Source organism: Heteronotia binoei, chromosome 9 (genome assembly GCF_032191835.1).
Source record: "Heteronotia binoei isolate CCM8104 ecotype False Entrance Well chromosome 9, APGP_CSIRO_Hbin_v1, whole genome shotgun sequence".
Lineage (NCBI taxonomy): Eukaryota > Metazoa > Chordata > Lepidosauria > Squamata > Gekkonidae > Heteronotia > Heteronotia binoei.
In genome coordinates this window covers 50,901,354-50,924,115 of record NC_083231.1, presented here as the reverse complement: position 1 = coordinate 50,924,115, position 22,762 = coordinate 50,901,354, and the positions used below count along the sequence as shown (strand labels likewise).

Sequence of the window (22,762 nt, the reverse complement as noted above, 5' to 3'; positions counted from 1 at the left end):
GTGGATTGGCTCACACCCGGGGCTTTGGGGGCTCGCCCAGTCCAGGTCAAGGAGGTGGTCGGGTTGACCCCTGGCTTGACCTGTCCCCGTGTTTTTGCCCTTGCCGTTAAGTTTAATAAAGTGGCCCTTTAATCCAATCCTGTGTGTGTCTCGTTATTCCGCCTGGGGGGGCAATTAAATATCCTGCAATTTGAAATCATTTTGTTTCTCTGAAGTGCTAGGGGTAATAATAAAGGAAAGTTTTTGACCAAAGATGCACCACAGTTGAACAAAGCTGTGAGAAGGCTTCATGTGATTTAGAATCAGAATAGCCTCTGATTGAACATTCTTCCCAATGACCATTAACATTTCAGAGGAAAAGAAGAATGAACTATTTAAAATCTAGAATATTTAATTCCATTTACATTCCAGGATATCTCAGCAGTAGGCTGATTGTTCATTCTTACACATGTAAAGGCAGGTACTGCATGATGTTCAAAACACCTTCTACACAGATTAAAGCAGCTAAAGACTAGGAATAAATGTTTTACAATTACTTAATTTAACACTGCTTTGAAACATTGTATAATATTATAATTAGAGCTTTTAATTTATTCCAATTATCTGATTTTACTTGGATTTATGAATTCTGTTGAAATAATTAGCTGTTCTGCTCCTTAGATTTTCAATGACAAAAAGAAAAATATTCCATATAAAGACAAAATGAAAAATATTCCATTATGATAAAAACCAAACTTTCTGCAGACTCACTTGGGGGCCAAACTCTACTTAAAAAATACTCTTGGGCTGGATCCAGACCAGCACTTTAAGCTGACACAAAGACAGCTCCCAGATGGAACAAAATATCAAGTCCAAACAAGCACATCTGCATCCTGTCCTGTTCCCGTACTTACCATTCTTTAGGCATCACTGGGACAGATTAAAAAGCTACCACTTCCAAAGTAGTAGCAAATTTTTGTGCCACACACCATCCGCCTTTCCAGCGTCTAATGCCGCAACATGCAAGCAAAAAAGATTGGCAGTGTGAACCCGCCAGGCTGCCCCAAGCTGTTTCCAGCTTTTTTTTTTTTTAACTACATTGCTTCCAAGCACATAGGTGCATGGGCATGACCACTGAAATGAATGGGGGGGGGGGGGAAGAAAACCAAACTGAGCTGAGGGGATAGTGTGCTACAGCCGTGTGACCATGCCAAAGCACCTCCCTCACAGAACATGGGCGCTTTGCGAGGGAGCATGTGGACAGGCTTCCACTGCTCCATTTTGAGCTGGTCCGATTTGGGACGTATCCTGTGCACCCCAAGCTGCCAGTCTGGACCCAGCCTTGAATCACTAACTGCATTACCATCTAAGCAGGTTTATCCTTAGGTGCTTGCTCTCATGCAATGTAAGAAACAGGCTAGTTTCAAATACTAAACTGACTCAGCTAGTTGTCTGGGACAACAATTAAACAATCCCTCAGCAATAAACTACAACTCAGCATCCTGTACAACACGATCAGTGTTGCTGAGGCACATTTCTCAGCTTCTTTGCATACATGTTCAACCAGAAATTGTGGTCAAGGATCCTTTGTGACACTGCATAGGATCTAGCGCCAAAATCTTAAAATATATTTATCATTATTTATTTATTTCATTTATACCCTGAATATGTCCCTCCCCTGTGGAGACCCAAAGCAGCTTACAAATACCCTGCGAGGTAGGATAGGCTGAGGGTTGGTGATTGGCCCATGGTCAACAACAGACTTCCATGGCAAAGCAGGGATTTGAAGCTGGTCTCCCAGATCCTTATCTGATGCAAGCAAAGTGGTTATATAACCACTACACCATACTGGCTCTCTGCTAATTGCACAGTACAGCTACCTGGGGGAGAAGACAAAAGCCTGTAGGCATCATTTCATGAAGAAATGCTCTTATTGCTTTACATTGTTCTACATTGTTTTACATTGCGTTACATTGCTCTAATTTTTTTTTGTATGTGTGTGTGCACATGTATGCCTGGAAATCATGGTGACTTCTGGCGATTCCTACTGAGATGTGGCGGATGTTCAGAAAGGTGGCTTAATACAGCCTGCCTCTGCCTCTTGTGGACAGGTCCTCTTGTGGATCAAAAACTGGCTGAGTAATAGGAAGCAGAGAGTGAGTATAAATGGGCAGTCTTCGCAGTGGAGGACGGTAAGCAGCGGGGTGCCGCAGGGCTCGGTACTGGGTCCCATGCTCTTTAACTTGTTCATAAATGATTTAGAGTTGGGAGTGAGCAGTGAAGTGGCCAAATTTGCGGATGACACTAAATTGTTCAGGGTGGTGAGAACCAGAGAGGATTGTGAGGAACTCCAAAGGGATCTGTTGAGGCTGGGTGAGTGGGCGTCAACGTGGCAGAAGCGGTTCAATGTGGCCAAGTGCAAAGTAATGCACATTGGGGCCAAGAATCCCAGCTACAAATACAAGTTGATGGGGTGTGAACTGGCAGAGACTGACCATGAGAGAGATCTTGGGGTCGTGGTAGATAATTCACTGAAAATGTCAGGACAGTGTGCGTTTGCAATAAAAAAGGCCAACACCATGCTGGGAATTATTAGGAAGGGAATTGAAAACAAATCAGCCAGTATCATAATGCCCCTGTATAAATCGATGGTGCGGTCTCATTTGGAGTACTGTGTGCAGTTCTGGTCGCCGCACCTCAAAAAGGATATTATAGCATTGGAGAAAGTTCAGAAAAGGGCAACTAGAATGATTAAAGGGCTGGAACACTTTCCCTATGAAGAAAAGTTGAAACGCTTAGGGCTCTTTAGCTTGGAGAAATGTCGACTGAGGGGTGACATGATAGAGGTTTACAAGATAATGCATGGGATGGAGAAAGTAGAGAAAGAAGTACTTTTCTCCCTTTCTCACAGTACAAGAACTCGTGGGCATTCGATGAAATTGCTGAGCAGACAGGTTAAAACGGATAAAAGGAAGTACTTCTTCACCCAAAGGGTGATTAACATGTGGAATTCACTGCCACAGGAGGTGGTGGCGGCCACAAGCATAGCCACCTTCAAGAGGGGTTTAGATAAAAATATGGAACACAGGTCCATCAGTGGCTATTATATACATATATTTGGCCGCTGTGTGACACAGAATGTTGGACTGGATGGGCCATTGGCCTGATCTAACATGGCTTCTCTTATGTTCTTATGCCTTCCACTCCTGGTATCCCATGGAGCTCTCCCATCCATGTAATTGTCAGGATCAGCTGTGTTTAACTTCCAAGATCTGACGAGACTGGGCTTGCCTGGGCTATCCTGGTCAGGTCATTGCTTTCAATATTAAAACAAAACGGTTTGAAATTTTATGGTTACTTTTTGATGTCCTATGCATGCTGGTGTTGCCGCTGAATACTTTCACTAATGACTGATGATAGCTTAAGTAAAATAGACAGTTTTTTCCATACGGTTTCTAATTTGATTGATTTCTCAGCTGCAGTTAATTTAAAGAGTTTCCTGCTACACTACTCAGATGGCTCATTTTTATTTAAACCAACTCTCAAAGTTCCTAAAAGCAAAATACATGCTGTGAAAAAGACCACTTTAATCAGTGAACATATACAAATAAATAACTCTAGGGGGGGGAAATTAATCCTAGGGCAGTACTGCATAGTTTCAAAATTTAATTACTGGTTTAATTTAATATACAGACAAATGCTAGTAAAATGTCTGACTTTTAACCTCCCCCCCAAAAAATTTCTGTACTATGTTCAAATAAGTTATTAGTCAGCTGACAACTCTGTGTAAAGGTGAGACCAAGGTCAGAATATATATGACGGAAAAGAGAACCAAGAACTCTTGCATTTGATCTACTGGTATGTGAATAATAACTTCCAAGGCAGGAACAAAAAGGCAGAAATCCACACAGAAAATTTGTGGAAATAAGGCATCTTCTTCTTGAAATAAGATCACTCTAGGTCAACTATTTGGCAGGTCTCTGAGACCTAGAGTAGCAGGGTCCTTCACCCTAGCTATTACAAACACAAATAATATAGCTAGCACAGAAGAATCTCCAGAGGTTGGCCACTGTGGGATTGTTTACAGTACAATCCGAAGCAGAGTTTCACCCTGCTAAGTCCACGGACTTCAATGGACTTAGGGTGTAATTATGCTTAGGGCTACACTATTATGCACCACAAAAGATTATAGGACCGGAAGACAGATCTTGTATTAAGCTGGTTCTTTGTGATAACATTCTTCATGGGTTTGGAGAGGGAGATGCTGCTGAATTTCAAGCAAACTCTCCCCCACTCATCACTGTGTTTAATGTTTGCCTGGTTCATTTTTCAAAAAAGCAGTGTGTGAGGGAGTAAAAATACTTCCAACCACATTACGTAAATATTCCTTTCCCCACTTGGTGCTTTGCTGCACTTTGTCTCCCACACTACTGTTTTGACTTCATTTGTAGTGGTTTTCTTGGGTCATCCTAGTCAGCAGATAACCCTTAATAAATGCAAGGTCCGGCCCCTCCCCAGCCAAGCCGGCTTGCCGGCGCTTAGGCTGGGGGCCGTCTTTGCCTCCTTGGAAGGAGGAAGGGGCGACATCACCCAACATACGGGTGCTTGTTTCGGCGCGGAGCCGGGGCTATATAAGCCCTGGCTCCCGCCCCTCTCCACGCAGTTTGTTTTGGCTCTCTGTGTGAGAGCCGCGTGCTGGTCGCAGCGCGGACGAGGCCTTCGACGGAGGACCGGTGCGACGGAGACTGCTGCTTCGGGGACGCGTGCTTGGCTTGCGGCGCTTGCGAGGCTGAGTCATTTCTTTTGTTGATTAGCGCGCGGCTTGGGCAGTAATCGGACGGGAGGCCCGAGTGCGCGAAGCTAGCGAGGCGGCCCTTGGCCTTCTCTAGCCCCTTGGTTGCTTAGGGGCCGGATTGGGGGGGGTGTGATTTCTGGCGGCAGCATGTGCCAGTCATTCCTTCCTTTCCCCTCGGTGAGAGGGAAGTGCGCAGCGGCTCCTGTTAGGGGCAGTTCGCAAGCGGCTGGCCAGTGAATGGTTGTTCCTTGCCTCAGAGCAGGCATTGTTGGTGCGGCCCGTAGCGGCCTTTGGTTCCTTGGAGCTAGCTGCTCCCCCCCCACACACACACATTGGTGAAGGTTTTTTATTGCAGGCCCGCAGGGAGCAGACATCTGCTTACCACTCCCACCCCCTCCCCTCTTTTGGCTGGACTGCCTGAGACCTGTTCTTGGGTGCACAGGGCTGGTTTTTTCCAGTCTTTCCCCCCTCCCCTTTTCTCTTTGGTGGGTGCGGGGAGCCAGCGGTCCATAGGGCGGCTGCTTGGTTGCTAGACTGTGCCTCTGGCCTTTGGGGAGGTGTGCTTTTGGGGACGCCCTCTGCCTGCATTTTCTTAATACTTCACCTGTTAGTGGGCAATGGTAGCTTTGTGTGCAGATACTGTTATTGGTGGCTTGTGTTTATAGAAACACTCGGGATGGCGCCAAAAAAAAAAAAAAAAAAAAGGGGGAGGGCTGGGCAAGTCTTAGGGCAAACAGCCCGCCCGCCCACCCCGTGGTTGGGGCCAGTAAGGTACCCCAATTGAGAGAGCCAGTTTGGTGTAGTGGTTAAGTGTGCAGACTCTAATCTGGGAGAACCGGGTTTGATTCCCCACTCCTCCACTTGCACCTGCTGGAATCGCCTTGGGTTAGCCATAGCTCTGGCAGAGGTTGTCCTTGAAAGGAGCCCTCTCAGCCCCACCCACCTCGCAGGGTGTCTGTTGTGGGGGAGGAAGGTGAAGGAGATTGTGGGCCGCTCTGAGACTCTTCAGAGTGGAGGGCGGGATATAGATCCAATATCTTCTTCTTCTTCTTCTACCCCGGTTGAGGAGCCTGGGCAAGGAGCCGGCCATGGCTTATCCACCCCCCCCCACTCATCCTTCTGGGTTGACGGGCGATGTGGCTCATTTTAATTCATTGTAGCGTCTCTGTGGGCATTATCTGGCGCCCAAGTAGGGCAGGGAGTATCCAAGGGCAAGCAGCCTGCCCGCTCGGCCCATGGGCGGGGACAGCAACCATGCCCAGCCAAGGACCCAGGACAAGGGGGTCGTGTCCGGTTGGCCATCATGAGACAACTGGAGGGGCTTGAGCAACAAATGGTTGCCACAGGGGCTTCCATATCGGAAGGACGTCGCCGCACTCAGGGCGGTCGGCGCAGTTAAGCACCCCCTCCCCTTCCTCTTTGCACTGTGCCAGCTGGCGGTTGGGAATGTTGGAAAAGCCCCTCGATGCTGAGTGTTAACGCTGCAGTACCACAGTCCTATGCTCTGCTCATGATCTGAGTTAGGTCCCTGGCGGGGGCCGGGTGTTCGGGTGGCCGGCTCGAGGTTGACTTAGCCTTCTACCTTGTGCGGCTTGGGGTCTTGCCTGATCTTTTCCCCTAGTTAGGCCGGGTGGCTACTGTGTAGCTTAACCTTTTGGGCACCCAGCCAGTTATTGTGCCATTTAGACTTGATGGGGGAACTGGGACCAGCCGGGAAGGTGTCCCTCAGTTATTGCTGTGGGCCTGGCTGCGGATTAGAGGTGCCTTGATGGCACCCATGATAGAGCTGGGCAGGTCCAAGGGCGATCAGCCTGCCCGCCCGGCCCAGGGGCGATGCCTGCAGCCCGGCCTTGTTAAAGAGCTGGGTCAGGGGAATTGGGTCTGAAGGGCCATTATGAGCCGGTTAGACGCCCTCGAGCAGTAAATAGTTGCCAAGGGTGCTCCCATCTGGGAGGGGCATTGTGGCGCCTCTTGGTATTCGGCGCCGCTAGCTTTTGAGTTGGTGGTTCTGGCCCGCTTTGCTACTGCATGGGGCGGCGCACCTGGGCTCGAGCCGCAATTGGAACTGGACCAGGAGGATGGCCTGGACGGGCGTCTGTCAGGTGATCAGGCTGGCGACGGCGCGTCTGGAGGCAAAGTGCAGCAGACCCCAGGGGGCTGCAATGCCCTTGGTATTGGCGGTAAGCTCCTGTTGCAGCAGACGCAGGGGGGCCCTGCGGTCCTATTCGAACGCCCCCCCCCGGCGTCGGGTGGTGGGGCTTGGGGCACTGGGCGGTCCGTGACTCCCGCTGAGCAGGAGAGTTCTGAGCTGCCTTGGGCTTGGGGCATGCAGGGTGTGCCCCGCCCCCCCATGGATCCGCTTTGGGTAATTTGGGCTTACTGGCTGTGGATTACAGGCTGCCCTGGTAGTGACACCTGCTGTTCCCATGGTGTCGTCTCTACCCTGGCTTTTGCTCTGGCGTGGAGCAGTGGTATGCATGTGGCGTGGAGCAGTGGCATGCACATGTGGGGGGGCGTGGCCTAAGCACGAGGGTCTGCTTTGCGGTGTGGCTCAAGCCTCCTCCGCATGTATTAGGTCAAAGCCGTGGCCTGGGGCCAGGCTCCCCGTCGGGGGAGGTTTCGGATCCCTTATCAGGGGCCTAGGGCCAATTTTCAGCTGTAATGGACGGGTCTTGAGCACGTAGTTAGGGTAAGAGCGCCAAAGAGCGCCAGGAAGGCAGGATCTTAGGACCCCCTTTTGGTACACAGCCTGTACCCACATTGTGCGTATTTACCCCAAGGGTGGTGCCTAATAAAGCGCCAGGGGAATATCGCCTTATTCTTCACCGGTCCTACCCCAGAGGGGTGTCGGTGACTTATGGAATTATGTTCGGTTGAAGTACACTTCCTTTAACCAGTCGGTTAAAGTACTGTGTGGTTTGTGGTGTTGGGGCAGCGTGGGCGATATGCCATTGGGGCGGCATTTCGCCTCTTGTCAGTTCATCCTTAGGATTATGAGTTCCTGGTTTTTGTTTTGTGAGTAAATCTATATGGATCGGGCCCTCCCGATGGGGTGCTCGGTCTCCAGCGCTGTATTCAAGCGCTTTGGCTCCTTGGTGGAGTGGGTGTTATAGGATAGGACCGGGTTTAATGACATGGCGCACTATTGGGGCGCCTACTTTTCGTCGGTCCAGCTGGTACAAGGTGATGCGCCTGGTTCTTACATGCTTTTCAGGAGTTGGACATCAAGCTGGGGGTACCTTTGGTGTATGAGAATACCGAGGGGCCCAGTACGGTGCTTACATTCCTTGGGCATTGAGCTCGATACCCACCAGTGGGCAGTTCGGCTGCTGGTGAAAGTGGTTGATGACTTTAGGGGCCGGTTTGCTGTGTTTAGTGGGCAACGCAGGGTGTCGCTGCTCTAATTACAGTAGGTGGTTGGTCACCTTAACTGTGCATGAAAGTGGGGCCACCTGGTGGGGCCTCTTTGAGGTGTATTTGGGACGCCAGGAGCTCCTGCTTTGGACAGCGGGTTCAGTGTGGTCCCGCCATTTTTGGAATTGTTTTTTTTTTTTTTTCCCAATTCTAGTGGCAGTTTGGCGTTGGGGTGAGCTACTCGCCGACCGGTTTGGACTTGTCTGGGGCTTTAACATGGCGGTAGTACATGCTATCAACCCCTTGACTTCTAAGTCGTGTGGGTGACATACCCGGTTAGGTTATTCATACTTCGTTACTTCCGGTGGAACATTTGATTCCTGGTAGGGCATGTGCCCGGAGGCTGCAATGGGGCGGTGAACGCTGTGGTGCTTTAGGCAGCTCGCCCCGGAAGTTGACTCGCGGCCGACGTCATTCCTCCCAGATCTTTGGCAATTTGGGAAGCTGAAGCTGGTAGGCACATCCAGCTGGCTTTGGCACCTAGTACCAGAGGGGATCATGGTAGAGCGACTTTCCTATTCAGGAGCCGCATGGGGCCGTGGTGTTGCAGGATTACTGGCCGATTTCGACGGCTCATATTATGTAATCCTGCGTGTTGAAGAGTGACAGGTTTGGAGGCAAGGACTATTGGGGGCCAACTGGTGGCGTTTGCCTTTATTGGTAGAGCCCATGGGTTGGCTGAGAAGACCTACTAGCAGAAGGGCATATGACAAAGCGGCTTCCCAATTCCGGGCATTTGGGAGCACCGTGGGACCGCATGTTAATTGACTGGTTCTGTGGCACGAGTTATGCTCTTCCCCTTTCGGGACTGCGCTGCTTCATGCGGCCTCGTTGAGGGCCTGTTTTGGGCACTATGTATTAGCTAGTTAGTTGTGCAGTCTAATTACTGACACTGCGGGACGGGCGCCCCGGGACGTGATGTCAACATTGGTTGGCCTGCAGAGGGCGGCAACCTTTTTGAACCAGGTGCGCCCATTGATTGCCTGGGGGGCATTTTTGGAGGGCGAAGGTTTTTATCGCCTCCTGGTCATGACTTGTTCTGACGAATTTTCTTTTTTTTCAGGTGCTGTGGCTCGTAGTCAGAGGCAGCGTGTTCTCATCTGCGCGCACAGCGGGGAGTTCCAGGTGGCCCCTCAAGCCATGTGGTCTCCAACAGGCACCCAGCTGGGTTTCAGCGACGGGGCAGTTGGGGAAGGGCTGGGTCTCTGGGGGCCAGTGTTGGCCGTAGTGCGGAGAGAGGCGGGGCACCTTCTCCGCACATCTGGGTCTTTCGTTTGGGCGGTTTCAGGGGAACACCTATGGCCTAGCACCAAGTGTGCAGGTGGTCTGTATGAACCGCAGATGGGCTACACGGCTCGGTGCGGGGACTACAGATCACTGAACAGCCTCACCTGAGCGTATCTTTCCATGGGGGGATTGATGCTAGCACAGGTGGTGAATGGCTCGGGGCCTGGCCGCTCAGCAACAACCCGAACCTGGCGGGCTTGTGCTGGGGGCAGGGTGTTCGCCCTTTGGACAAGGCGGGGTCAGGGTGTGACCCCAGGGCTTGTCCTTCTTGGCTGGTCCTGATATGGTCAACTAGATCACCATGAAAGACTTGGAGGTGTTCCCTTTCACCCGGGGAGATAGAGCGCCTAAGCGCATGGCCAATAGGGCCATGTAGGGGTGGAGTCAAACGTGCCAGGCGTAAGGCCAATAGGGCCATTCAGAAAGCCATGGAAGGGGGATTGGGAATTTTTCTCCCGCATCCGGCCATACGGGTCGAGCAGGCCAACCTGTATCGGCCGGATGGCGTTCATCTTTTGAGTTGGGCAACCGGGCCTTTTTAGATGAGATACGGCAGGGGGTGCGGTTGGCTCTGGGCCACCCGTTGGGGCGCTAATGCCTAAGCAGAGGCTTGGCATTGGCGGTGGCTGGAGGAGGTTTGGCCACAGGGTTTTCCAGGGGAGCACCTATGGCCTAGCACCGTTGGTGCGGTGGTCTGCAGGAACCGTAGATGGGCTAAACGGCTCAGTGCGGGGAATGCAGATCACAGGGAGCCTCACCTGGGTGGATCTTTCCATGGGGATTGATGCCAGCCCAGATGGTGATGGCTGAAGGCCTGGCCGCTCAGCTACAACCCGAATACGGCGGGCTTGTGCTGGGGGCAGGGTGGCTCGCCCTTTGGACAAGGCGGGGTCCAGGTGTTGACCCCAGGGCTTGTCTGGTTCAGGTTTTCACCCCCCTGCCAGTTACAGTTGCTAATAGTTTAATAAAGCGGCCCGGTTTAAAACCCAACACTTGTGTCTGCCTCTTCATTCCAACTAGGGGGGCAAGGTCCGGCCCCTCCCCAGCCAAGCCGGCTTGCCGGCGCTTAGGCTGGGGGCCGTCTTTGCCTCCTTGGAAGGAGGAAGGGGCGACATCACCCAACATACGGGTGCTTGTTTCGGCGCGGAGCCGGGGCTATATAAGCCCTGGCTCCCGCCCCTCTCCACGCAGTTTGTTTTGGCTCTCTGCCCGCCCACCCTCCCTTTTGGCAGTACAGGCATATGCCAGTCGCCTTATTAGGGGCCAGGTAGGAATTTTTTCACTTCCACACAATTGGCGCATGTGGGGGTGTTTTTCGCCTACCTTGTACTGCCTAGTAGGTTAGGTTTTGTTAGTGGTATTTGTTATGGTCGCAGGCTGGAGGAGGTTTGGCCACAGGGTTTTCCAGGGGAGCACCTATGGCCTAGCACCGTTGGTGCGGTGGTCTGCAGGAACCGTAGATGGGCTAAACGGCTCAGTGCGGGGAATGCAGATCACAGGGAGCCTCACCTGGGTGGATCTTTCCATGGGGATTGATGCCAGCCCAGATGGTGATGGCTGAAGGCCTGGCCGCTCAGCTACAACCCGAATACGGCGGGCTTGTGCTGGGGGCAGGGTGGCTCGCCCTTTGGACAAGGCGGGGTCCAGGTGTTGACCCCAGGGCTTGTCTGGTTCAGGTTTTCACCCCCCTGCCAGTTACAGTTGCTAATAGTTTAATAAAGCGGCCCGGTTTAAAACCCAACACTTGTGTCTGCCTCTTCATTCCAACTAGGGGGGCAATGGCATTTGCCACTAGTAGCCAATCAGATCTAGTATTATGACAATGGCCCAAGCCAGTGGAGAGTGTGGGAAATGCATCAGTGTTGACCTCACTCTGCATGGGAGAACAGTTTACCCTTTCAGAGGAACCTTGAAAAACTACTTAAAATGTGTGGGGTACATTTCACCATTACAAAAAGTAGTTACACAAAAAGGTCCCCTTCTGGCACTGCAATACTTTTCCAAAGAGCACACCATGCAAGGCTTCCAAGATGTACCACTGAATGCAAACCCTGCTGATGTCATGACAGGGCTGTTTCCAATAAAGCATGGCCCCTGCATACTGTGCTTCAAAGGGCACACTTACATTGAGCCTCAATGGATCAATAACTGAATTTTACATAGTAATGTTATGAAATTCTTAGCTGGAAGGAGCGAAAGCTGAAGGAGTGAGAAGCTGCGCCAACCTCATCTGCTAAGTTTCTAGAGTTAATTTTAGAAACTGACCTACTTAAATAGGAATTAAGGAATGGAATGAAGTGTGGGGCAAACATGCAGAGCCATAATGGAATGAAGCAGAGGACATTTGTTCATCCCAATACCAATCTTTGGTGACTACATAATTCAGCACCACTTCCAGCTTACTTATATCATTTCTATGAAACAATGTCTGCCTCCAAGGACTTCTTCATTCATGTCAATCACCAGGCAATTCTACACACAAAAGGAATGCTTGTACAGAATTTCCTCTGTATATGCTATGAGGGAAGGCTTTGGAGAAGAGTATTTGTATGTAAAATGCACCATTTAATTTTGAATTTCTAAACCACTCCATTTCTTTTTGTTCCATTTGGAACACAATGCACTGACGGCACTACATTTCATCCTTTGACCTCTAACCTTAATCTCCACAGATCTTTTTTTCCTTTCTTCTTATACAAAAAAACACGTACCTAATGATGTAGCACAAAGGTTGTTCTACCGTAATACTAAAATATCTTCAGGGAAAAATATCTGAACAGCACTTAAGGGATCATTTGATGTTTTTAGTCATGAATCCCCACAGAATTATTTGTGAACATTTATCTAAAGAGAATGGATTTGTTTCATGGATATTAATAGGTCTCATTAACAGAATGGACCAACACTCTTATGCTGTGTTGTACTTATTCTAATCAAGCTTCCCCATTCCCATGCCAGTCACCAGTGCCACTCTGGTTGGTATACTATTTTTATCCATACCAAATACCAAGCTATATTTGAAAATAACACAACTACTTAGGAAAACAGCCCTAGTGTGAAGCTCTGTGCAGCCTTTTCACATTTCACTACAAGTTGCTGGAGGGGTGCCTGGGTTAAAAAAAAAATCACTAAATTAGGCACCATTCTTGATAAATTCATCAGCATCCAAACATACTGAGAAAATGGTTGTTTAAATGTGTCTAATGACCCCAATAGCATATTTAGATTACCTGGGGGAAAGAACTACAGCATAAATAAAAGCTATATAACACAGTCAAAGAGTAAAACTTTTGCAGTGGCTTTCAGAATTTAAAATAATTGTCATGAATAGTGTTGGCACACAGGCAATACTACACTAAAAACTGTAAGTATCCAAGAATCACCATGTCTAGCTGTGTAACCCTATGAACATTCTGAGTGACACAATGTGCTTCCCTAGATGGACCACAGGTTGGATCCAACAGGCCTCTTATGTTCTTATGTATTTATTTTTATAAAATCTATACCTTGCTTTTATGTCCTTTTAAAGGGCACCAAGGCAGCTACCAGATTAAAACATCCCTAATAAAACCACATCTAAAAACCATTAAAACTAAGAAACACACTTCATTAAAACAATTAAAACCAGAGCTAAAATATAAACAAAAACATAAAGACAACAATTACATCATTAGGCAGGAAGGAGGTATCCCTAAATGAATGCCAAATGAAGCAAATGAATGAACAAAAGTCTTCAGTTGCTGACAGACGATGGCAACAGAAGAGGACAGACAAATCCCCCTGGGGAGAGAGTTCCAGAGATTTGGTGTCATAACCAAGAAGGCCCTCTTCCATTGCCACCCACCTGATTTCAGAAGCTGGGGACACCTGAAGCAGGACCTCGGAAGATGATTGCAGTGATTAGGTAGGTTCATAAGGGAGTAGGTAGTTCTTCAGGTATGCTGGTCCCAAACTGTATACAGATTTATAGGTCAACTACAGCACATTGAATGGTACTCAGAAACAGATTGGGAGCCAGTGTACTGAAATGATATAGTCCCTATGACTCACTTTAGTTAACATCCTGGCTGAAGCATTCTGTGCCAATTGAAGTTTCTGCACACTTTTCTAGGGCAGCTCCACATACAGCACAATCTAGTCTAGGGCAAGCACCAGAGTGGCCAGATCTTTTCTGCCCAGCCAAGGCCACAGTTGCCTAACCAGTCAAAGCTGGTAAAAGGCACTCCAGGCTATACCTGCATGCCACCTGCTTGTGGTATGTAGGTCTAGGCGCACATTACAGATCTATTCCTTTAAGAGGAGTGTAACCCCATTACGAATTGGTGGCACCTGAAATCCTGGTTCAGGCCTTCCATTCACTGGTAGCATTTCAGTCTTCTTAGGGTTAAGTTTTATTAGCCATTCATTCCAAAACTGCTGCCAAGCATCTGCTTACGGTTTCTCCAGCCTCCCTGGGATCAGCTGGAAGCATGAGCTAGAGCTGACTTTCACATGCATATTCATGACAATCTAGCCCAAATTTCTAGATGAAACACAGTGGTTTCATGTAGATGTTAAAGAGCACAGGGGACAAGAAAGGACTTTGTAAATGCCACAGGCAGCAATCTTCCAGCACCAAGCAGCAGTCTCCTACCACCACTTTCTGAAAACTGCCATCCAGATTGAACTGGAACCGCAGCAAAACAGTGCCTCTTAAACCCAGTCCAGAAAGGTAGTGCAGAAGGATATCATAATCAATGATATTAAAATCCAGTGAGAGGCCTAGGATAATCAACATTATCACACTCCCTCTATCCATTTATACAAAATGATACATACCACTGAATAGGTAAAAAGCAAAAGAGTGCAAGACATCCTGGGCCATAATTTATTTATTTATTTCTCTTAATTTATACCCCGTCCCTCCGATGAACAGCTCAGGGTGTTCAGTTGACACAACTGCAGATTCAATTTTTTTTTTCAATTTTCAGTTTTCCAATTCAAGAGATTTTTTAAAAAGAACTCTCCAGATTAATATATAGATGCATGAAGTTATGTTTCCTGAGAAAATTTCACTGAGGACCTAAGGGTAGGACCCTGATGGTCAGTGACCTGAGATTACACAATTCAAAGATGTGGAGGCACTATAGGTAAATGCTTCACATGACCAGATAGTTTGCAATGAGGGAGGAGTGGAACAGCAAGAGATCTGAGATTGGTTGGAGATCTGAGGGGAAAAGAATGTATGCCATCGGTACACCAGTTGTGGTATAGAAAATATTGCATGAGGACTAAGAGGACCTTGGTTTAAACATCTGTTAAATCATAAAATTTAATGAAGGACCTCTTAGCCTATCTTCCCTCACACCATTTGTTATGACAATAAAAATGAGACAACTGTATGCATACTACACCAAGGTCCTTATAATAAATAAATACAAAAGTGGTCATGCCTTTAGCTGCACAGCAGTGTACAGTTGTTTGTACATCACTTACCTTATGTGATTGATGAGGAGTGTTGTAGATGGAATGAAAAAGTCATCCACTCTGTCAAACTGCTTGCCTACAGGTTGAGTATGAATTGTATGGTGAGAAATGCTCCCGCTGGCCTGGGTAATCACCTGGAGATCACATAGTGCAATTACTCATATTTTGTTTACTTCTAATAATTTCTCTGAATAAATTACATCCAAGTAAATTATATTAACTAAGGGCAAAACATAACCAACCTATTCTGACATCCTTATTTCAAACAAAGCTAGTTTAATGCATACAAAACCCATTGTTTTGTCTAATTAAATTTAAAAACTAGATTCCATGTCCTGTTTTTGTTCTCCTTTATCAGAAAAGTACAATAGATAAAAGAAAGCAAGAATGGAATGAGTTTGAAGACACTTTAGGGGATCAACATACATTCAGTCCCAGTATTTGGTAACCCTGGGCCAGTCATACAATCTCAGTTTAACCTGCTTAAGAGAGAAAGGGAGAATGTTGTTAGCCAATCTGGATCTCATTGGGATAAATAAAGAAAAATATGTGAGGTGATCATATGGAGACCGTCCTCAGAGCAGTTCTTCAGTCAGGAGTGATATGTGAAAAATACACAGCCCTCCACAGAGATGCATAGAAGAGACTGGATTTATACCCCATTTTTCACTTGGAATCTCAGAGTGGCTTACAATCTCCCTCCCTTCCTCTCCTAACCCTCCCTTCCTCTCCTAACCCACCCTTCCTCTCCTAACAACAGACCCCTTGGGAGCCAGGTGGAGCTGAGAGCTCTCAGAGAAACTGTTCTTGAGAAAACAGCTCTGCAAGAACTGTGGCGGACCCAAGGTCACCCAGCAGGTGTATGTGGAGGAGTTCTCCCAGATTAGAGTCTGCACACTTAACCACTACATCAAACTGGCTCTCCAGTTTGCACTTCTTATTCATAATGGAATCAAAAAAGGAAGAAAAAATCCATTGCTTCTGTGAGAAAGAATGTGTGGGCATGGAAATCGAAATGGGTCTTCTACCATAAAGTCTCTTGTAAGCAAATATTCCAGTTTTCTCATATGGAGAACAGTTACTTACCTGAAAGGCAAAAACTGTAGTCACTAAGCAGCCATATTCGTCTATTAAATCAAATTCAAAAGTAGCAGTAATACTTTTTATTAAGACCAACCCAGAATGTCAGAGCAGTGAACAAGCTTTCAAGTTCTCCAGAACTCTTCATCAGGCTGGATGTTAAGTAAAGCAAAACAAAGAAAGGGAGAGGAGAGGAGAAGAAAAAGAAGTTGTTGGGCATGGTAGAAGAGCCCTTCAGTCTGCAGACTGCTATAATATCCAGATGGAACACAGGAAGTATAATGCAGACAATTCAGTCAAGCCATTCAAAATATGAAACAAGGGATGTAATATATGCTAAGTAATGCACTTTCAATGCACTTCCAACTGGATTTTACTATGTGAACTGGCAAAATCCAGTTGGAAAATACATTGAAAGTGAACTGAAAGTGCATTATTTAGTGTGGGTGAGCCAAAGTGTCAGACAACACTGAATACTGCTACATCAAATGTTACATTTGGATGGGGCTCTTTTCAAAACTTGGGTTGGATACTTTAATAATAGAATGTAAACTAGTGATTTTAGGAAACTGACTGGATAATTATATCCATTGGTTTCAGTGGCACATTTCTGGATGTGACATATCTCTCCCAATCAACTGAGATGAAATTTCCAGGCACTGGCTTTGATCCAGCAAATTTTATAAACAATGTCACCCAATTCCTCTCCGTATGACATTCCTCACCCCATATTGATTTTGACCATGGAGGTCCCAGGATCTCCAGCATAGTATTTTTGGTGTTTAAAAGTGGTCCCTTCTCTTTTCACCAGTGGAAAAGTTTGTTGTATACAGCTCATTGTACATTTCACCTTAAAAAATCCTCTGCCCTAACTTCGCATCTACTGTTCCCCCACCTGCCCTGTCTGCTTGCTAGCACATGCCAAGGAAAACACTGTTCCTGCCTACCAGGTGCTGGCCCAAGAATGCAGTGGTTTATGCAAACACTGGGCCCAGACTTACATAGAATCAAATAGGTCCTGACCTGGATAGCCCAGGCTATTCCAATATCATCTGATCTCTGCAGATAAGCAGCTTTGGCCTTGGTCAGTATTTAGCTGGAAGACTACCAAGGTATATCAAGGTTGCAGCACCGAGGCAGACAATAGCAAACCACTTCTGAACATCTCTTGCCATTAAAACCCTTTGGGGTTTCTTTTTGTTGGCCTAGGTTAGCAAAAAGCCCCAGTCACTTAAACTTCACATTGCATGAACTACGCTGCATGCACTGCACTCAGTATATCCCTGTCAGGAATATACCTGTAAAATCACACTCTATCTTCACTACTCTATCTCTGCCTGGGAAAATGAAACCATACAATGAAGAACCAGAGTCATAATGATCAGAATGAAAAGCTTTTGAATGCTTTCAAAGGTCTGAAATAATTATGTTAGGATTCAGAACATATCCTATATTTACAAGTGGATGTAGTTTGGGTTATATTTTGATTAGTTAAAAATTCAGACTGTAAATCCCTAGAGCTAATTGCTATTATATGCTGCTCTGACTTTAAATCTACAAAAAGCCAGGCATAATTAGAATCATAACATATGGTCCCTTGTAATACAGAGCAGAAGACAACAGTAGTTATTCTTTATATTAAAAATATTTACTGTTTTCTGTATTTCTGCTCTCTGCTGTGTGATCTGATTACCGTTAAAGAAGGATCTAAATTATGCCTATTTTTTCTATTCTCAAAGTAGAGTAGACGTTGCTTCTTCATCCCAGTAGCTATTGGTACTGCCTGAGAGATTATTTCTACCTTGAATAGCTTAACCTAATTACAACTGCAAAACGTTCCCTCTGTTCCATTTGACACTGTAGTAAGCTACAGACTGAGAAATAATGCTTCCCACAATGCTTTTACCATGTTTTCCCTGTACTTACATCTATTGTTTTGGTTTTGCTTAACATCTAATCAGGTAAAGCACTCTAGAGAACTCAGACCCTTTGCTTACTAGCTCGTGACATTTTCAGTTGGTCATAATAGTGTTGTTGGATTACCTCAGAAGAGTATTGTGATGGTAAACAAATGTGTTAAAAATAATTTTCACATTAAGGGACATTTTATGCAAACAATCAAAGTATTATGTGACTACCCATAAAATTAAACCTATCATTTTCTACTGAGATCAGTAATGCATTTTATAAATACGTATAATATAGAATGACATACATAGATTGGTCAAGACATCAGTGAGGACATCCTTATTATGAGACAAAAGTAGAAATCTCGTTCCAGTTTCTAGGCCAATATGATGCAATACAATGTGTGGAATTTTATCAAATAGCTATTTACAGTATGTAGATTCCTTGGTAAACTTCCCCACATTCAACCTCAGCAAATCTCTGGTCCACATGTTTCTTTGCCTCTAAGATTTTTGCCTGCTATTGTATTGCCACATTTTAAAATAATGTCCTATGTTGCAATTTTGGATTAGTTCAATATATTAGCACAGCTCACAAATTTCTGATGTTGCAAGGACACAGTAGTGACTGTAGACCCTTCCCCCAACCTCATCTTACAGGACAGCAGAACAAGGTGATTTGATCAAAATATATGCCAACTTAAAGCAGCTCACTAGCCCATTTTCCCACAAAGTACATGTAAATATTTTGAAATGCAGTTCAATAACAAAGTCATCCAGTGCATGCTTAATATTCACTGGAAACTTCCTCCCCTACTAAGTTATAATCAATGGCAGTACATTACAGTCTGCATTCGGAATTATACCCATCTACCAAAACATGTTGTTCTTTTCTACTCTACACTTTCAGGTTGATAGTTATCTCCCATTTTGAAACACATACATTCACAGACAATCTAAACAATTTCCAAGGTATAATAAATATGTGATGCAGAGCTTTGCACAATTCTTGTATTAAGAGAATTATACATTTGGTTATTTTGCTATAACCCCTAGAGATAGACAGAAGTTTCATGCAATCAGAAATAGCTTTGCATCTGTTGGGTTATTTAGCCCTCTTGAAGGTAAATTGGTACTTTCACTACAACAGGTTTCTCATACCATCACTTATAGTAAGCAACACATACATTTGTGGCCATTTGTTTGAAATGCTCAAATCTGGGATGTTACCTTTTTAAAGGTACCCTGATGTTTCAGCAGTAGCAGACTCAACTTTCTACAGGTTCATTCCAAATACTTCTGTGGTATTCAAAGCATCCATGCAGAGCGAATTTTACATGATCATCACTCATGATCCCAGATGGACAACAAATGCAGTGATGAGGACCAATGCCACTGACTGCTGCTTTATGTGAGAAAGTGCTTTTATATTATAGCCATACCATAGGAAGAGCACGCAGGAAAGGGGATAAAACACCATGGCAACTGTATCTAAATGATATCAGATTAAAAGAATTTTACTGGGCTGATTAGTATAAAGGTGTAGAAGCAAAGGAAGGTGAAACCCAACATACAAGGCACGTAAGGAATACTTTGATTAATGTTTATTTAGAACTAATTTTTAAAAAGCGTTTGTATCTGTAGGAAAATTGGAAGAGAATGAACATGGAGGGAGGTCCCATTTAAAAATGTACTTCTGGATTAAAAGTTTCTTCTATTTTGAAGATTTGCACATCCAGAAGAAAGCTTCTAACAAAATTCTTCCTGGCACTTTCAGTATTGGGGCCCTTCCAAACACTCCACACAGGACTGTACAATACACCTGTTTTTACCACATGCACATACTTAAGAATACTGACCTGTAATGTAGGAGAGTGTTTATCAAAGCTTCCCCAGCTGAGAACCCACACTTGATCATGTGATCGGTCATAGTGAAGTTTCACTGGGACTGGGTCTGTATTTACAGCCTGTAGTATGTGAAGAAGCAAGAAAATAATTAGCCTTAACTTGATTTGGTAGTGTCATAAATATTATGGGCAGAAATTATGCCCAAATGAAGTTGTCTCATTGATTCTGAAATTAGGCTGTCAATTGCTGATGAAGTCATCCTTTGCTTAATTTGAAGGAGGGGCACTTCTGCTATAATAGTGTTATTTGATTATTATTTGAGCAGTGTGACATCGATATATGTTCACTCTTTAGATCCAATTACATTGTGTGCTGAAACACCACTATTAAAATGCTGAAGACAAAAGTGGGTGAGCAGACATTTGTTTGTTTACCATTCTGACCTTCTATGATTCATCTGGGAACTTTTGTTTTTTGTTTGACTTGTAAATTAAAGAGGGAAATGTAGATTGGATTGACCATGGATTCATCTGGAAAAAGTGCATTTCCTTTTCAGCAGCAAATGAAAGAGTTTGCCAAATCCTTCAACCAGCAATCAAGTTCCCCTAATACAATTCCATGATGAATTAATTAAATGAGATAAAAAGATTGCTATCAACAGTGAAAGAAACTTATACAACACTGCTCCTATTTTTTATCTGCCTGTTCTTTGTTAGTAGAGTATGTAATTTTTAAAATTACTTTTAAGTTTATTAAATTAGGAGAGGAATAACTGCAGTCCTCCCCTAATTTAATTTAATATGCACACTTTTTCCCGAAGATATCGTACCATTTGTTATGCTACAAAAATGCACTGAGAGACTTCATAATGATGGTAAGGGATTATGAATAAAGTTGGAGCAGGATGACTATTAAAGTGAGAGTGTCCAGCGCTTCTCACCAGTGCTACTGTTTTTGCAGAATTCCAGAATATTCCAGAATTTAGCCTATTTTAATGAGTATCTACCATAAGAAGAGATGGCAGCATGTTCATTACTGGTTTTACTTTTATTCCTCTTGTTATTGTGTTGGTGCTTCCTTGCACTTCTCCTGTTATTCTCAATTAAGTTACCGAAAGTATAACAACTCTCAGGACTATTTTCCTATTTTCATTATTTTTTTTTTTAAAAAAATACAGAGTCCATCTGTACTTTTTGGTCTCATCATTATAGAACTGTGCAGCACAGCTTGTTTATCAGTTTGAGGAGAAGTGTACCAGCTGGTTAATTAAGTGAATCTAATTTAAAGTAATGATGTAGATTCTCAAGATAATGTGCTAATGGCTGGCTGAGACCACTGGCGATACTTAACTATACCCCTGAGGTGTTACCGAAAAAAACCCTAAAACCTCTGCTTCTTCTAAAGCAAAATTGCTTCTTGAGCAAAAGGTTGCCCAGTTGTTTACTAGCAGCTGCTTTGTTTTAAAAAGCTCTTAAATAACACCTGCAGAAGGGCTTTGTGTTTGTTTGTTTCTTTGGTGCTCAAATCAATAGTTTTGGCACTGTGAACTACACAACGTTTGAAACAATCACTTTTCACTGACCCACCTCAAAGCATGTAAGAATGTGGCTCTTAAGCAACCAAACATAATTCTCACATTACTGTTCAGGTGAGGTTGCTGTAGATGTTATATCTTCCATGAGCTGCAAGTGCAGGTACCTGTCCTGAATTGCTGACATATATTAGGACAGGGTATCTTACCTTAACAGTGCTCCATTTGACTCCAAATCACTGCGAAGAGAGGGAAGAGGGTTTCTAATTTCCTTCCAATGCCATGTCAAGAAGACAGACTCCCCCCCCCCCCCAAAAAAAATGTTCATTTGTACTGGCAAAAATGACACAGGAGGGGAGCTGGAAACCTGTCCCCTGCTTGTAGTTTTGTGGAGCCAAATCAGATCACAGTCAATTCCTTAGGTGGTGATTTCCCTGAGTTATAGCACAAGTTAAAATTTTGTTGTCACAAGGCTTTCATGAGAAGGTTATTCATGAGAAAAATAATCAGACTACTTCAGTAAAATCTATTAAACATTTCCCTCTTGTGTGTTAGCTTCCACTTAAACAAAACAATAGGACAGAAAAATAGCAACATCTATTAACACCTGGAAAGTGTATTTCCAAAATTTCACTGTATTTCATATATATACTGAATAGTGATGAGAAAGGTGGTGGCTGTCTTCCCCCTTTTTTAGCACAATTAGGCATAACAACTACAAATAAATGTGGAAAACTTGTCATGAAACATTCCCTTGAACAAGTGAAAATGTTTTATATAAGACATTGATCAATTTACTTCAGCATTATCCAATATGATCGCCCACGGCTTCTTGGGGTCTCAGAGAAAGAAGGGTCCTTCTCAATATCTGGAACCTGAGTTCCTTTAGATGGTAATGGTGGAAAGTGCCATCAAAGTCCCAGCTGACTTATGGCAACCCTGCAGGGTTTTCAAGGCAAGAGACATTCAGAGATGGTTTGCTATTGCCTGTTTCTGAGTAACAACATTTTCTGAATGTTTTGAATTGTTTGAGATGGAAGAAATATTAGTTACTGGCATTTTACGGATAAGATCTCAGTGCTAAGGTATAGGTAAAGTACTTTGGCACTTTGAGTAGAAGTTCATGGGAAGTTGGATAGAACAGGGATGAGATATTTTGAATGGATGCCTTTGCAAGAGAAGGAGTATAATAACATGTGTTTCACTGTTTCACTGCATTCAGTTGGCAAGAACACAGTGTAAATATCCCCCTTCCAGTAGCACTAAAGGCAGGTGACTAAAGCAGGCCAAGGTGAAAGCTCTGTGGTATTTGGGGAATTCAAGAGTGTGAAGATATACTTTGCTGGCATCAGATTCTGCTATGAATGTTGCAGAGTCAAGTAGCACCTTTAAGACCAACAAAGTTTTATTCAGAATGTAAGCTTTCGTATGCTCTAAGCATATTTAGAGCTCACG

The 22,762-nt window shown here is 44.9% G+C and overlaps 1 protein-coding gene across 1 annotated transcript in view; it reads right to left on the bottom strand.

Annotated features, from left to right (window-relative positions):
* The window catches only part of FSTL5 (follistatin like 5), a 608,027-nt gene that overhangs the window by 39,644 nt on the left and 545,621 nt on the right, over positions 1 to 22,762 (bottom strand). Inside the window, exons 14-15 of the mRNA XM_060246574.1 lie at positions 19,788 to 19,895; positions 14,951 to 15,075 (exon numbers count right to left, since the gene is read on the bottom strand). Of these exons, the coding sequence (XP_060102557.1) occupies positions 14,951 to 15,075; positions 19,788 to 19,895 (233 nt within the window). The remainder of the gene's footprint in view (positions 1 to 14,950; positions 15,076 to 19,787; positions 19,896 to 22,762) is intronic.